Here is a 17,361-nt window from a genome sequence, read left to right as displayed (position 1 = left end):
TCTAAGACGAAAAGGATAGGAAACAGAATATGCCACATTCATCCTGCGAACTGACTAGTTGGTTAGGGGAGCTTTTGCCCGTATTTCTTAAATTGAAAAAAAAAAAAATGATAGCATTAGAGTAGACCTGGGAGTGAAGAAGACCAGCCTTTGATTCTCCATTAACAAAGGGTTCTTTCTAGCTATTCACACTGGATCACACAATGGAACCGTTATTACAAAGACTTCAGGGAAGAGACCATCAATGTATTTTCTCCCTCTGCAGAAACCAGCCAGAGACAAGCATTTGCTATAAAATTATCTGGATTTAATCGCTATCAACATCAGAACCATAGTACATTAAAGTACAAAACTTTTATGTACAATTACACATACAAAAAAATGTTCCTTGTGAGGAGCAATTTTAAGCAAATCTGACAAACAGCAAGAATCATTTCTATTTGAGGTTTGAAAGGAAAAAAAATGGAAATTTCCAAGATATCTCCCTCCCCCGTGGGGCCCCAGTGACCCTCATAGAATACCAATTTGCAAAGGCCTGAGGTAGGAAGGAAGATATTAGCCATATGAGGCACTCATTCCTCCCCTCTTAAGGAAAGGATGACGTTTTAGGAATCATTTTCCATTATTTATTATACTGATGTTCCATCCATCTGCATCATTAGGTTCAGTAGTTACCATGACGATATGATGCCTACAGCAATCTAACTTGATAGCCAGATGTCAGAATGTGAAAAAAAAATTGGACCCGCTAAGAAAGTGAGAGAAATATAATTAGTCTGAACCACATAGAAAATGTGCACAAAACTAGGACTGGGAGGAAAATTGCTGAAATGTCATTGAAAAGGGAATCACTGAAGGGCAGAGATAATCAAATTCAATGTAAAAACTTTGCTAACAAGAGCCATAAACTGGTCTTTAAGCGAGTCTAAGGAGGGAGTCCAAGTTATTCTGGGATGTTGCTCTGAGCTCCTGCTGCATAGCCCCATGGTGTCTTCTGCTTTCACCATGGGATTCTCGGAGCCCTCACTTTCCTAAGGTTCTGAAGCTTCTGCCTCAGGTCTGCTGCCGTGATGCTGGCCCCATTCCTCCATCTGATGAGACGATTCCTGTCACTCTCAAGCTAAGCTGAAGGAAGACTCAACCAAGCTGTTGTCTAGGGAGAGCCTGTCTTTTATCTTCAGGTGCACCCTGTGCAGCAGGCTCACAACAAGGGTCTGAATATGATGAGGTGAGGTGGACACTGAGAGGTAGAAAGCAACAGGAAAGCTGTGCTCCAGAAGATGAGCCCAGAATGGGTAGATGGTCATCCTCATGGACCTGGGACAGATGGTCACTCTCAGCATGGTTGGGTTGGGTAGCGGCGCTGGGCTAGGCGGTTTGGCCGGTTCAGGCTACTAGCAGTGGGAAGCTGGAAAAGAAGAGATACTGCACTGGAGTACAGCTCCAAACATGGCTCCTCTTGGGGACTAGTGGGATGAGCAAGGGCACCCATTTTAGCTGTAGGCGGCTTCCAATGCTGTATTCTAATGGCTAGCCTTCACCTCTGAAAGATGGTGAAAGGAAGTTTGATTTTATAAAGAGCAACGGTCAAAGGACGCATCTGCAGAGTCATCTCTAGGTCACTGAGGAGCAGGGACCTAGTTTTCAGGAACCCTCTCACCCTGAGACAAAAAAAAAGGCACCTACACTAACACATTGGCACTGTGTTGTTTATACCTCAGGACCAATTACAGGTCAGGAGTGATGTTTAGGAGTATATTTCATATATATGTGTGTTCGTGTGTGTGTGTGTGTGTGTGTGTGTGTGTAAAGATAGCTGCTGAAAGCATCTATGGATGTAGAAACAGAGACTTAAGATGCTCAATAATTGCTCAGAAACTCGCATTCAGTGATGGGAAATTGGAACTGTGTGATGCCTTCCTTAATCTATAACCTGGCCTCCTAGATCCTCCCAGTGAGGCTGGGCCTTACCTGAGGGACCTGAGATGGGTTGAAGAGAGGAACGGCACCTTGCAAGGTAGGTGGAGGAGGCAGGGTACCAGGCTGGAAGTAGAACTCAGAAGAAACACCCTGTGGATGCAAACAACAGAGAGTCTGACCCCCGGCCACTTCCACAAGATTCAGTGCTGGACCACAAAGGGCTCTTATGAACCTCAGGCAGGCACAAGCCATGCTGGGACCGGAGATGTCTGTACAGAAGCAGATGCCCCTGCACCCAAAGAAAGTAAGAAGAAAAAGTCACAAGAAATGATATCGGATCATAAAAATCACTATCAGACTCTTCAGAAAACCTCAGCTACTACAAGAGTACTCCAACCAGGCTTCAAGAAATGGAAACATTTCCCTAGCCATAGTCAGGAAATCCCTAGCTATATAGACAATTTGTGAAGAATTTATGATAGTCCCAGCCAAGTGCACATGAGTGAACTCTTCTCCCTACTAAAACTGGAGAAGAGCCCGTTCCCTGGACTCCATCTGAGCTACAGAGGCTGAAGTGTGATTCTCCAAAATGAATCTGACAAAGCCCCAGTATCCCAGCACAAAACATAATCCTCAAAGAAGCTTCTGACGACCCCAGGCAACACGCCCTTACAAAGGGAGAAAGGTTAACATAGACACATACAGAGGAAAGATGCGATAAAGACATGGGGGAAGGCAGCCAGCTGCAAGCCCAAGAGGAAACCCTCAAAAGAAATTGGATCAGCCAGCCCTGTGGCCATGCACTTTTGTGCCCCAGACTTTTGGGAGACTACCCTCCCCCCTGGCTAGGGCCTCCAGGCTGGGGTACTGTGTAGGCAGCTGGAGCAAAGTCACACAGAAGTATCCTGAACCTATCCTTTGCAAGGACGCTCCTCCAGCCCACTCAAGCCATCCAGTCCTCACAGACACAGGTATCGTCTGGAGTCCCAGGCCCAAGCCCATAGCCTGCTCACCTGTGGCCCCGAGAAGCCACCAAGCCCCACGCCTTCTGCGATTCCACTACTGTTTGAGGATCCTTGGAGACTACTCCCACCTAGAAGGCAGGGAAGGAATCCAAGCTGCTTTACATACTCAGAGCTGAGGAGTTCCCACTTCCAAAAGGGTACCCCAAGCTAAGAGTATCAACAGCACCCAGAAGACTGAAGCCTGGCGGTACCTGTGCCTCTCGAGAAGGTGCCAGTGCCTGGCAGAGATGGGGATGGGAGAGGAGGTGTCGGTGAGAGGCCCAGGCCAGCATGGTGAGGAGGTGATGCTCTGGAAGACTCCTGCTTAGTAAGAAGGAGGCAGGAAAGGTAACATTAGTGCTCAGCGAATTCATGCCAACCTACATGTGTTCTAGCATCCACAACAGTAATCTCCATGTAGGCAACTCACCACAAACACCATTCTGTGAAGCCTCTAAGGATGCCAGTCAGCTTCCTGTTGCTAAGCTTCTGAAGTAAAAATTCTTCATCTTAACTTTCTAATGTTTCTGCCCACCTCATATCTCTCTCCCCGCTCCCCCTCCCTCTCTGGTGTGTAGGTATAGCTGCTGTTTTGTTTTGTTTTGAATGAAGCCAAATTGTGTAGCCCAAGCTGGCCAAGAACTCACGCCAATTCTCCTGCCTCAGCATCCCAAATGCCATGATTACAGGCATGAGCCACCATGTCTGACTTCCAAGGCCTGTCTCACCCTGCCTTTTGCCTTTACAAAAAAAGGCTTATTTCCTGCGCTCTCCCAGCACAGCACCTCCCTTTCCCCAGCCCAAGGTAGAGCATGATGCCAGGGCTACGTTGTGACTGGATTCCCTCTGGGGTCCGCAGAGAAGGGTTGCCAGTCCATCCGTGGAGGTTACCTCTGAGTCAGAACTGTCCGCAGAGTCTTCATCTCCAGAGGTGGACACACTGCTAGCAGGCTTTGATCGGAACCAGCTGAACCAGCCGAATCCAGAGCTCTGAGGGGAAAGGGGGATTGTTAAGGCCAGTGAACTTGTTTCTCTCACCCGCTGTGAGAGCTGCCAGCCAGGCATGAGGTAAACGAGGAAGGACCAAGGCTTTGGACTGCTCTGCTGTTTGAAGCAGGGATGAAAAAGAGGAAATACATGGAGAAGAACAAGTTCTCCACCTTTGTATTCTTCTCGTCTCCCAGCTTTCTCTTCTGTGAAGCATCAGAGTGAGATGGTTTGTCTGCCCCATCAGAAGACCCCTCCTCATCCTCCTTGGCTGAAATGGCAGAATCCTCGGAAAAACTTGGAGCCCTGGGAGCCGGTGGTGTCTGAGATAAAACAAAACAACAGAGATTCGCATGGCATTAAACAGGTTGCAGAGCACATATGACAACTCACCCAGAACCCAGGGTTAGCCTCAGGAGAACTTACTCTACTGGGGAAGGGAGGCAGGTTTACCCATGAAAACGTTGGCCACCACATGAAGCACAAGAAGAAGAAAGACCAAAGTGTGGATCCTTCGGTCCTTCTTAGAAGGGGGAACGAAATACTCATGGGAGGAAATATGGAGACAAAGTGTAGAGTAGAAACGGCCCCACCAGAGGATCTATACCATACACAGTTACCAAACCCAGACTCTATTGTGGATGCCAAGAAGTGTTTGCTGACAGGAGCCTGATATAGCTGTCTCCTGAGAAGCTCTGCCAGAGCCTGACTAATACAGAGGTAGATGCTTGAAGCCAAGCATTGGACTGAGCACTGGGTCCTCAATGGAGGAGTTAGAGAAAGGACTGAAGGAGCTGAAGGGTTTGCAACCACATAGGAAGAACAACATCAACCAATCAGATCCCCCAGAACTCCCAGGGACTAAACCACCAACCAAAGAGTACACATGGAGGGACTCATGTCTCCAGCTGCATATGTACCAGAGGATGATCTTGTCAGGCATCAGTGGGAGGAGAGGCCCTTGGTCCTATGAAGTCTCCATGCCCCAGTATAGGGGAATGCCAGGGTGGGAAGGTAGGAGTGGGTGGGTAGGTAGGGGAGCACCCTCATATAAGCAAGGGGGAGGGGACAGGGAGTTTCTGGGGGGTAAACCGGAAAAGGAGATAACATTTGAAATGTAAATAAAGAAAATATCCAATTAAAAAAGAAAAGAGGGCTGGAGAGATAGCTCAGTGGTTAAGGGTACTGACTGCTCTTCCAAAGGTCCTGAGTTCAAATCCCAGCAACCACATGGTGGCTCACAACCATCTGTAATGAGATCTAACGCCCTCTTCTGGTGGGTGTCTGAAGACAGCTAAAGTGTATTTGTATAAATAAAAATAAATGTTTTCTGCTGGCGAGATGGCCCAGCAGGTAAGAGCACTGACTACTCTTCCGAAGGTCCTGAGTTCTGATCTCAGCAACCACATGGTGGCTCACAACCATCCATGATGAGATCTGACGCCCTCTTCTGGTGAGTCTGAAGACAACTACAGTGTATTATACCAGAGCAAGCAGGGCTGGAGCGAGCGGGGCCAGAGTGAGCAGAGGTCCTAAGTTCAATTCCCAGCAGCCACATGATGGCTCATGGCCATCTGTACAGCTACAGTGTATTCATACACATAAAATAAATAAATAAATCTTTAGAAAAAGAAAATGTTGGTCACAGGAGAGGGGACAAACCAGGACCTACCCACTGTCCATCTTCTTTCTAACATTAGAGGGTTTGTCAGCTATATAACCTCCCTAGGTCATAGTCTCAGAACCGGGCCAAGATCTGAAGACAGGTACATGGAAGCTGCTGCTGGAGATGAGGTTCTGAAAGCAATCTCTGAGAGATCCTCACCTGCAGCGCCAGAGAACTCGGCAGCCGCTTGCAACCTCTGAGAGATCCTCACCTGCAGCGCCAGAGAACTCAGCAGCCAGCGACTCTAACCTGGTTTTTTTGTTTGTTTGTTTGTTTTGTTTTTGTTTTTGTCTGTTTTTTTTGTTTTGGTTTGGTTTGGTTTGGGTTTTTTTTGTTTTGTTTTGTTTTGTTTTGTTTTGTTTTTGGTATGGGTATCTCCACTGTACCAGGCACTGTTCTAAGAGCTTTCCATATCATGATGCACCGGATCCTTCCAGCAGTGTAGTGAGAAATACACTATTATTACTATCTAGTTTTAAATATGAAAAAAATCAATGTGTAGCAAGGCCCAAACACACTCAGCTAGTAAAATGCAGAGAAGGGGTTCTAAGCAGGTTTCCCAACTAAACATTTCTTCTGATTCAGTAAGTCAAGACATAGACACGAGCCTGTATTCTAGGACGGCCACCATCTCTGTGTGTATAACAGTGAAAGAAAGGGGAAACCATGTGGGAGAAGAAGAGGGAAATTGGAAAAGAGAAGAAAGGCAGAGAAGAAAAGGCCTGTTTTTAAGTCCCCTCCCCTGTGCACCCTGCTGTCTAACCCAGGAATCCCCCTCCATGAACCCAAGTGTGTCAGCTCAGGGCTCCCTCTACACTGACACCTGTCCCCTTGTCACCCGTCTCATTTCCATGCTACACTCTGATCTCTGCTCTAAGACCTCCACAGAGACATGGTCCTGAGCCATCTCTTTGCCCAGTGCACAGGGCTGTCACCCTCTAGTCACCGCCACCAGCCACAGAGGCACACTCAGCCCCACCACAGTGCCTGGCACACCCCACCAGCCACAGATGCACACTCAGCCCCACCACAGTGCCTGGCACACTGCAGGAGTTCCACAGATGCACACTCAGCCCCACCACAGTGCCTGGCACACTGCACAGTGCCTGGCACACTGCACAGTGCCTGGCACACTGCACAGTGCCTGGCACACTGCAGGAGTTCCACAGATGCTCCGGAAGGAGAGGATACTGTCGCACAGTGAACCTTGTCATACCATTTCTGAGAAAAGAATTATAAATGCCAGAAAAAATCTTGTATGGTGTTAAATAACAAATAGGAAATAAATACACCTGTTTTAATTATTGAAAAGCATCTGCATATATATGTGTGTGTGTATAATATATATAGATACATATATGTATCTATATATTCAGAAAAAATAACGAAAGAACCAAAACATTTACTGTGGAATTCAGAATAGTATTTATTTGGTTCTTCATTTTAATTTTTCCATAACAATAATATACTGTTTTTTTTTCTGCAAAAGAAAAGTACATTTTTTAAAAAGATCCATAGCCCTGGGCTGGAGAGATGGCACAGTGGTTAAGAGTACTAGCTCCTCTCCAGAAGACCTGGATTCGTTGTCACCTCCCACATGGTGACTCATAATTATCCATAACTCCAGTTCTAGAAGATCTGGGGGTTTTTTTGTTTTTTGGTTTTTTTTGGGGGGGGGTTTGTTTGTTTGTTTGTTTGTTTGGCCTCTGTGGGTACCAGGTACACACATGGAATAGAAACGTGCAGGCAGGCAAAACACATGTACACATAAAAATAAATAAATCTAAATTTAAAAACAAAAGACCTGTATAGCCTATAACTACTTGAGAAAACTACACAATGTAGTCATTTAACCAATGCAGAGCTGCAGAGCATCTTGCTTGGCATCAAAGTTAAGTGTTGTACAGGCTGTCAGCAACTAGATAGAATGACCAGACAGCTAGGAGAAAAGCTGAAGAGACAAGACATAAGCCCACACACTTACTATTGCCATAGAGAGCTGTCATAAACCAAAGCGAATGCTAAAACAAACACCAATGCTCTTCCTCAATGTGAAAGAAGAAGCCGAAAAGAGAGAGGCATCCACGCACCAGCTCCACCGCACTGTCCCTAGGTAACACTGGTGAAGGGACAGGTGGGACTAAGCAAACACAAGAACATAGTCTCCTTCCCGACTCTCAGGGTTTTACATGGAAAGAAACGAGGAGTGGCTTGCACAAGGGAAGAGCTGCCAGTGCCGGAGAAGAGCCTGCGTGTGATTGAGACACCAGGAGCAAATGGCAAAATGCACACGGGTTGGAGTAGTCACCAGCATTCCTCCTACCTCTTCTGCTCACCTGAGGACTGGAAATGACTTCTAGACCATCAGGATCTTGCAAGGGCTCTTGAGGCATTCTGTTCTCTCCTGAAGCACCAAAGAAAAATGAAGATAAGAGCCTCAACTTGGGCCCTTCCTATGCATCTTGTAGAAATGGGGGGCCCAGTGACCCAAGTGACCAGAGTTTATACCACAAGCAGATCACAGCAAATGCAAAATCTGCTTGCTCGGTTCTACTCAATCTATGGCACCGCGTGACACACTCTGCCTGCTAAATACCAAGGTTGTCCCTTAGGTGTGTAGGAAATTACGGCAGTGTGGAGCTAGACCTCAGGGATTCTCCCATCTGTGTGCTCTGTCCAGCACTATTTGTCTCGGTGGAGAGGGCTGGAAGAGAACATGCTCCTTCAGGCTAATAAGAGCAGGCCACAAGTGTATTCTCCACTGTGCCTTGATCAGTCCTGAGCCCATTTCTTCCATCAGGTCCTAGTACCTCCCTCACCTGCTTCTTTACCACTTAGACTCTGCCCTCCAAGGTACCCAGCCTGGCTGGCAAGTCTCACCTAAGGCAGGATGAGTCCACAGCATTTCCTCTCCAACCCTTCCTCCAGGAGCCCCCGTCACTGCCACACTGCTTCCACTGGCTCCACTAGTCGCTGATAAGTGGGTTGCAGGAACTGAGTAAAGAGGCACTGGGGTTCCCATATGTCCTGAACCATCTGCCTCTGCGTAGGTATCTCGCTGCAGGGAGAAAGGCTGCTGTGTGATGGGATTGCTCAGGCTTGTCCGCTCAGGGGTTGGCCACAAGGGGGAGCTGTACTCAGAATCTTCTGAGTAGTTTTGATGGCCGGAGAGATCGGGATAGGGGATGTCTAAGGAAGAAGAAGCAGCAGTTACAGACAAATCATCCTTAGACATTGCTGCTCTTGTCTTCTCTAGAAAGCAATCCCACGGGCTGGCTGTTCCATGTGGCTTCCATTAATTTGATAGGAAGCAAGTCATGGACTAACTGTAACACCTCTCTCTGCCGTCTTCAGAATTACACTCTCACTTCCTGGATAATCTCTGAGCCCTTCTCCTATGGGTCTGAGAGTCGGGAAGGAGACTATGTTCTATACCTTTTAATATTTTGGATAAACACTTTCTCCTTTAAGGGGACTCCGTTAGTCTTTAAAAGCTTACAGTTAAAAATTCAAATGACACTTTAGAGATGATGGCTTCACTTGTAAAGAACCTCAGGGTTCATTTGCCCTGGAGCAGGGTCTGGCTGAGACATCAACTAAGGTGTGGGTGTGTGAAAGGCTTGGCCCCGGGGCACCTGGATGTTCTGAGCTGCCAGCCTTCCTGCCAGGGCTGTTAGAACATCATCATGTAGAGACACCCAGCCAGGCTCTCACAAAGCCAAGAAACAGAAGCCAAGGCCTCCATTCTGCCCATCCAGGCAGCAAGTACTAAAGGCTAGACTAAGGCAAGAAACAGGAGACCTTGTCTCCTTTACCCCCCGGGGGATGGCTTTGACGAAATATATGGAGTTAATTTGGAACATAGTTCCTGCTGACCAGACACGTGGAGGCATTCTGAGAGGGGAGGCTGTGCAAACACTTTGAAATTGATTTCAGTTATATGGCCAATTGATAGCTCAATATCTTTGCACTTCCAGTGTCTAGAACACTACTAAAGATGCTAATGGTGTATAATCTCTGGCCTCAAGAAATATAACTAGCCAGGGGCAAGTATACACACAGGTGAAATAATTAGCTAGCAGTTAAAAAAAAATGAGAAATAATCAAGTATTTGAAAAAGCAGCCTGAAAGGCAGGAACCCTCATGCTACAGGCTGTGCGACCAGCAAAGGCCTAACCAAAGAGGCAGCCTGGATCAACAGGTCTAACTTCCAGAAGAATAAGGCACCAAAGAAAAGGGAGTGTGGGTATAGCTGAAAATATTTTAATCAGGTTACGGTAGTCAGATCTCATGTTGGGTACCTGTTGTTCCTCCCACTCCATAAATATCCGAAGAAGTCGAAGCAGGATCTCTGAGGGTTCCTGTTCTATTCTGCTGTTAAAAATGAAGTAAAATCCTTTTAAACAGTATAAAGGAAAAATAAGGGCAGAAGACAAGGTAGTAAAAGGGCTAAGTCAATAAGAAATGTCTCAGGGGAATGATCAAACAAAGGGACCTCCACCAAATGCCCAGTGTCCAGAATCATGCAGATGAGGCACTGTTTCCTGGGTCTCTCAGCCCTGTTCAGGGCCAGAAAAGCTACAACCAGGGTCACCATCCTCCCCAAAGTAAGAGTCACAATCCTCCCCAAAGTAAGAGTCACCATCCTCCCCAAAGTGAGGGTCACCATCCTCCCCAAAGTGAGGGTCACCATCCTCCCCAAAGTGAGAGCCACCATCCTCCCCAAAGTGAGAGTCACCATCCTCCCCAAAGTGAGAGTCACCATCCTCCCCAAAGTGAGAGTCACCATCCTCCCCAAAGTGAGAGTCACCATCCTCCCCAAAGCGAGAGTCACCATCCTCTCCAAAGTGAGGGTCATCATCCTCCCCAAAGTGAGAGACACCATCCTCCCCAAAGTGAGAGTCACCATCCTCCCCAAAGTGAGAGTCACCATCCTCCCCAAAGTGAGGGTCACCATCCTCCCCAAAGTGAGGGTCACCATCCTCCCCAAAGTGAGAGACACCATCCTCCCCAAAGTGAGAGTCACCATCCTCCCTAAAGTGAGAGTCACCATCCTCCCCAAAGTGAGGGTCACCATCCTCCCAAAATGAGAGTTACCATCCTCCCCAAAGTGAAGGTTACAATCCTCCCCAAAGTGAGGGTCACCATCTTCCTTCCCCAAAGTGAGAGTCACCATCCTTCCCAAAGTGAGGGTCACCATCCTCCCCAAAGTGAGGGTCACCATCCTCCCCGAAGTGAGAGTCACCATCCTCCCCAAAGCGAGGGTCACCATCCTCCCCAAAGTGAAGGCCAAAGGAACTAAACTATGGGCCTCAGAGATTACTATCCAGGCAGGAAGAAAAAGCAGTGTGCATTTAAAGAGTCACTTTGTCCAGCCTTCACAGCAGACTAGAAGAAAGAAAATGGGGGAGGCCCTGCTCCAATTACTCTTCTGATTATGACCAGCAGCTTTTGCAATTGTCAGAACAAAAAGGAAAGGCCCGGAAGTCCTTTAAGCAATTGCCCTACATTACATGAAAGTGACACAGGTCCACTGTGATCCATTGTTCCTAACAGAGATGGGGGAGCTTTGATGCTCATGAAACATTCTCTGGGTCCTCAGAGAAAGGGGTGGAGGGGAGTGGTTGAGAAGAGCGCCCCCCTGTGGCACTAGGCAAACACAGGAAAATGTGTGCAAAGAAGCAAAGAACAAAATGTTCTGAATCCCAGCACTCAGGGACCCAGACCATGCCTCAAAGGCAAAGGAGACAACCGTGGAGGGGAATTAGCACCTCTATGTCTAACCTATATCTGGAAATGAAAAAGGGATCACAGGACACCCACTGACTTAGTATCACCCTCCTTACTTACCTCCAGGTCCTTGTGCTTCCTCCGCAGTTGCACAAGCCAATCTGGTTCCAGGTCCCCGCGGCGTCTTTCTAAAACCAGGGGATCTGACAGCTTCAGTTTCTCTGCGAGCTAAGCCGAGTTTCCAGGCAGGTCAGGGTGGGGACAGAAAGTGAGAGAAGACAAACGAGAGAAGTGAGGCACATGGAAAGACAACAGGAGAGAGAGGCAATAAGAAAGGAAGGAGGAGGAGCCATAATTCACTCAAACATCACATAATGAGGAATAATTGAGAAATAACAAATTCAGCAGACCTCCTCCCAAAATTGCAGCATGAATAAGTAAGCAACCCATTTTGGCATTATTTCTCCTCAAAATATGAGAGAGGAAAAAAAAAAAGAAACAGCTCTTCAGCTTTGTGTCCCTGCAAAGCTGCCTTCCCTATGAGAAGCTTCTAGAATAGAAATTCAGGGAAAGCCAGGAACCTTGTTCATGCTAATTCTGATTCTGGTCTGGATGGGGCTCAGATCTACTTTGCTCATGACCTGATGCTGCTTTCTGCTTCAAGATGTTCTGTACCTGGAAACTCTAATCACCCATCCTGGGCCATCAACCCACTAGCAGTGTGTGCAGGGGCTCGAGCAGCACAGATCCTAGAACCCAGCACTTGGGCCTTGTGCAGGGCGATGCAGATACTGAAGAGCACCCTGCCTTTTACTCTCTAGCTAATGGAGTCTTTTTTTTCCCTTCAATTAACTGAAACAACTATTTTGCCTGATTGTTGCTTCTTCCCAAGAAACGAAGGGTTAGTATGGTTTTTGTTTTCTTTTTTAAATGTGTCCCACACGTGATAAAATATTCCATGCATTTAAAAGTATTTTAATAAGAATCATTTCCTGTTTTAATCACTAAAAATCTATTTTCAAAGGCCCGCTTTTGTAATTAGAACAGCTCACCATAGCTTGCAGTTCAACTGTACCAGAAAAGCAGATGCGCAGAACTTCTCAAGCAGAACAGGGCCTGCTTTCCAGCCCCCCAACCCCACTGCCCCCTGCCCAGCCAGTTGTTCTTGTGCAAACAGGACCTCTGCTTATCACATCAGGGCATGCATACATGGTCAAAGACAGCTGTGGGCTCCAATTTTACAGTATGTTCAGAGAAGATGAAATGTGGAGTCTAAGCCTCTCTACAATGGCTTCTCTGAACACTGAAGATAAAACGCCTACTGAGACCCCTCTGAGACGCTCACCTTGATGAGCTCCGCTAATAGCACAGGGTGACTGCTCCCTTCCTGGCTCAAGACAGCTGCACCAATGGCTTCACAGTAATGCAAGGCCTGGGATGCCAGGCCATAATCTGCCAGACGGGAAGCATAAAGGAGCTTATACACCTGTGAAGAGGAACAGGGCCAGGGATGAGTCCATCCAGGCAGGAGAGAGGGAGAGAAATGTAGATAAGACTTCTTGGAAATCAGCTGACTGCCAGCTTCCACTCACTCTGGCATCCAAATAGCAAGGGCCCTGTGCCATTTGGGGCAATTTGTCTGCATATGGGCACAACTCCAAATCCAGCCTACATACAGTTCCTGCATTATGGAGAAAAGGATTCAGGGATCACATCAACTCATCTCCCCAGTCTTGGATCTCCATTGGAAAGGCATCAGGGCAGCCCTTTTATCCAGCAGCCCACATCAGAGGGAGCCTGAGCATGTGAAGTACAGCCCCGGCACAAGGGCTCACAGGAAGATATAAAACTCTACCATTTGCAAAGGCTGTGAAGCCCAGAAGGAAGTGCAGACAAATGCAGGTGTAGGGAGGAGTTTCTATAGCAGGAGATCTAGGATGAGATCAAGTGTGACAGCTCTGGTGTCAAACAAAACCAATCCAATCCAAGCTCATGCTAGCTGGGGGACATTTGGGCTACCCCCTTCGTCTCTCTGCGCCTCAGCTTCCCTGTTATAGCATGGACAATGTCACCTATTCCACTAGAAGCTATAAAGATAAAATTAGGGCTGGAGAGATGGCTCAGTGGTTAAGAGCACTGACTGCTCTTCCAGAGGTCCTGAGTTCAAATCCCAGCAACCACATGGTGGCTCACAACCATCTGTAATGGGATCTGATGCCCTCTGCTGGGGTGTCTGAAGACAGCTACAGTGTACTCACATATACATAAAAGAAATAAATAATTTTAAAAAAAAAATTAAAAAAAGATAAAATTAGGGGATTCACACAAAGTACTTAGAACAAAAGGTATGCACAAGTGAGCTGGTAACGTATAACCAGTCCTTCGAGCCTTGGTTCCATCTTCTGTAAAAGAGAAAACCCCACGGGATTAGAAGTGATATTCAAGGAGCACAGTAGCACAATGCTGAGTGTGTGAAACAGTTGGTAAGAATAGCTATGGTAAGACTATCAGCCCAGAACAGCGTCAACAAAACATGTGGGTGGGATGAATAATGAAGGGAAAGAAAAGCAACCCAAGTGCCTATGCTTGAGCCCTGTGGAGGAGCAGCTAGGCAAGGCAAAACTTTCAGAGAGGAAAGGCTAAATGGGTCATGTGTTTACAATACAGGGACTCATTCCCAAGGTCACTTGTGTTCTGTATTGAGTGTGCATTGCTATTATAACTGTGTGCATTCTCAACAGCAGGCATGGAAGGACATCCATTTAGACAAGGCCTCGGGCCTCAAGAAGATACTCGAGGCAGAGAAGAAAGGTACCTTCCCATAAAAAGAAAAGAAAATACAGAGCAGTGTCAAGTGAATGGGAGATGGGGACCTTGGAGCCAGTGCTGTGGCTGGAGTACTCCTATTCCCAGCACAGAAACAACTACGTCAGCTTGATACCAGTTTGCTGCAAGGCTCCTCTGAAGTTCACACTCCACACCAGCAAGAGACATGAGAAAAGGCCACAGGGTACCAGGTCTCAAAACACATAGGGGATCAGACTGGAGGATAACGCAATGCCTGCATCAGATACTGCAGACAAAAGGTAGCAATGAGATGCCCAACAGAGGGGTTTAGGGGACAGAAAAGAGGCTGGCACTGTGGTTGCTACCTACACAGTGGAAACTCTGAGAGGAAAGAGAGAATGGACTAAGGACAGAGCAAGAGGGAAGCTCCTAAGAAAAGGGGAGTGGTCAGAAGGTGAGCAGTCAATGAGACCGGAGGACTGTGGGAGCTGAGGAGGAGCTGAGCGAAAGTGCTCAGAGAGAAGAGCCCAGAGCAGCAGAAGGATGGTAAGGGAGGGAGGGAAGGGCAGGACTGCTGTAAGATTTCTGCATGTATGCCTCCAGCAAAGACTTCTGAGCTGTTGCTTTCATACTGTAAAATTCTGAACATAAAAAGAAACCCTAAGCCTTCCCACTAAAGAGGACAAATACAGGAGATGGCTTGGCGGGCAGTACCAGAGGCCAACAGCAAGGCTGAGAATCTGGTTGACCATAACCTAAGCACAGCATGGTTGATGGTCCCACCCCACTCTGCATTCAGTTACCTGGAAAGAAGGGATGAAGGATTTGGGACGGCCCAGCATCTGGCAGTACTCGAAGATTTCCGTCCGCTGGATAGCCTCGATTGTTGCAAATTTCAAAAACTCCTGACTAAAAACAGGAAATAACAAGAGCAGAGGTGAGGCAGGGATGCCGCTCTCAGGCAGCTAGCTCTACAAGAGGAAAGAGACTGTGGACCCAAGATAGATGCACTTCCTCCTTGCCTTCCATCTTATTGCATTTGGGCAAGAAATGAAAGTGCCAACACTTCCAGAAGAGCCTGCTTGTGAGGAGATTCTACACCTTTCTTAACGTAACTATCTCACTTCAACATCTTGAAAACTAGCCCTTGGCCCTCGGCCCTCAGCCTTCTGCCCTCAGCCCTCTACCCTCTGCCCTCAGCCCTCCAGCCTGGCATGCTCCAGGAAAGGCAGACCAGCCTGAGCTTGCCAAGCACAAAAGAGGAAGCTGTGGAGTCCAGGAGCACCACAGATGGCCTGGCAGAGAATGGGGAGGACAACTGAGCTAGAAAGAAATGACAGACCTTGCACAGGAAGTTCATTCAGCCAATGAGGAAAGAAAACCAGGTGAGTGTAATCTACACACACACACACACACACACACACACACACACATACACACGCACCCTCTAAGTCTTCTCTCCACAGTTTGCCAGGTGCCCTATATCCCAGTCACCAGAATATTTCCAGAAGCTAATATATCTCCAGAAACTTCCCCAGGATTCATAAACATGGGAGAGGAGGCATATTAACCTAGGTACCTTTATGGTCATGTTGAGCCCAGACAGGGTTCCTTGAGAAGATGGCTAAACTGTCTGAGCCCAGGCTCTCAAGAGAAGAGTCCATGAGGAGCACATATTGCTACGGTGGTCGAGGACTGGGGACATCAGCTACAACCTTGGCTCCTGCAGCCTTACTGTCTAGACTCCAAGCCCATCCTGATGGTGCACCCGAGAGGCTACCTCCACAAGGCTTCCAGTCCCTCCATACCTTGCTTCCCCTGGTGCAATTACCTTTTTCACAAGGTAAATCTGTAACAAAGCCAACAGTGCAAAGGCACTGATGGCTCTGCGTCTCAGAAATGTCTCTCTGTCGAGACAGGTCCATAGCCCTGCCTGGCTGGCTAGCCTAGAACTCACTGTACCTCCCAGGCTGGCACTGAGCTTGCTACCATCCTCCTGTCTACGCCTCTTGAGTGCTAGAATTCTTAGGAGCACAATATCATGACTGCATAACTATTAAGGAAAAGAGGGTAGAAAGATCCACAAGAATGAGGACCGCCCAGGGCAAGATTATCTGGTTCAGCTCACTCCTTCTCCAGAACTCTGGGATTCTTCAGGGAGAAAAAAAAAAAAGGCCTGATATGTGGCTACCAGAAAACAAATGACTAATGCAGAAGGTTCCAGGGATCTTGTGCTCCAAATTAATGGGTTAGAGTAGTACGGAGACCCCAAAAAGTAGAATAGGCCCAGGGCTGTCCAAAATATACTACTTGTAAACTCCCTCTTTTCATTTTTTCTGTTCTCTCTGGTTGTGGAGCTAGGCTGCCACCCAGTGGCCAGAAGAGTTCAATACACACCAAAGGTACCAACAGCACCAAAGGCCCTCTGGTGGTGGGATGTAACACCCTCTGGTCACCCTGCCTAGACGAATGCAGAAGATAGAGAGGAGGAGCCAGCAGTAGCTGAAATTTACCCAAGAAAATGAATAGTGAAGCCATGAAACCCAGCACGGGCTAAAACAACCCACGGAAAGCATCTTTGCAAAACGTCACATACCTGTGGTTACTGCCCACCAAGGCCAGGTGGTCGGTCTTCACCGTATAGTGGCCGAAGGGCACGTGAGCCATGAGATAGCAGAAGTGGGATGCCTCCACAAGCCCTTTTCCAGCTGCAGGGGGAGAACGAGAACCCAGGTGTGAGGCGCACCCGGTGGGGCCCACCGTCTGAGTAGAACAGACAGGTAAATAGTAGATGCCAGGGTCAGAGAGGAAACCTCATAAGAATAAACCAGGGGAGGTCTTGTGGCACCTCCGTCTCCTCCCCTCCGGCATCAGCTTTTCTGACCTCGGATCCTGCATTTCAGTCCTCATCAGCCACAACCAGGATGCTGTGTGCTGTTTCACATCCCCCTGATGGGTTTTTCACTGGGAAATTTTTAAAAGTCACGGTCCTTCCTGAGGCTGAAAAGTGAGATGAGATGCCTATACCTAAGTAAAGTGGGACATCAGAAATGGATTTTAAACGTCCTCATGAAGGGTGGCTGCTTCCTCTACTGAAGTTGATAATTGAAGGCTTTTCCTGTACTCATAAAAAATCCCATCAATTACCAAATTGTTCCTGATTTTTAAATGTTCTCCGAATATTTTCCACTACCTTAAACTTGAATTAAGTGGGTGTTACAGTTAATCTTCATTGTCAACTTGAATAGACTAACTTAGGAAATACCT

At 47.4% G+C, this 17,361-nt stretch overlaps 1 protein-coding gene across 17 annotated transcripts in view; it reads right to left on the bottom strand.

The window, feature by feature from the left end:
• Positions 1–285: 285 nt before the first annotated feature.
• The window catches only part of LOC116102039 (protein transport protein Sec16B), a 71,327-nt gene continuing 54,251 nt past the window's right edge, over positions 286–17,361 (bottom strand). For 16 of the 17 annotated variants that reach the window (XM_031386216.1, XM_031386251.1, XM_031386293.1 and 13 more), the window contains 13 exons: positions 16,691–16,802; positions 14,898–15,003; positions 12,653–12,793; positions 11,428–11,535; positions 9,879–9,951; positions 8,458–8,766; positions 7,914–7,981; positions 4,085–4,234; positions 3,816–3,914; positions 3,137–3,245; positions 2,934–3,013; positions 1,972–2,070; positions 286–1,408 (listed from right to left, as the gene is read on the bottom strand). In XM_031386216.1, coding sequence (XP_031242076.1) covers positions 1,337–1,408; positions 1,972–2,070; positions 2,934–3,013; positions 3,137–3,245; positions 3,816–3,914; positions 4,085–4,234; positions 7,914–7,981; positions 8,458–8,766; positions 9,879–9,951; positions 11,428–11,535; positions 12,653–12,793; positions 14,898–15,003; positions 16,691–16,802 — 1,526 coding nt within the window. In that variant the 3' untranslated portion in view covers positions 286–1,336. The remainder of the gene's footprint in view (positions 1,409–1,971; positions 2,071–2,933; positions 3,014–3,136; positions 3,246–3,815; positions 3,915–4,084; positions 4,235–7,913; positions 7,982–8,457; positions 8,767–9,878; positions 9,952–11,427; positions 11,536–12,652; positions 12,794–14,897; positions 15,004–16,690; positions 16,803–17,361) is intronic. The other variant, XM_031386319.1, reaches the window with a different exon arrangement.

Source organism: Mastomys coucha, unplaced genomic scaffold, assembly GCF_008632895.1.
Source record: "Mastomys coucha isolate ucsf_1 unplaced genomic scaffold, UCSF_Mcou_1 pScaffold1, whole genome shotgun sequence".
Taxonomy (NCBI): Eukaryota; Metazoa; Chordata; class Mammalia; order Rodentia; family Muridae; genus Mastomys; species Mastomys coucha.
This window is presented reverse-complemented; position numbering and strand designations above follow the sequence as displayed.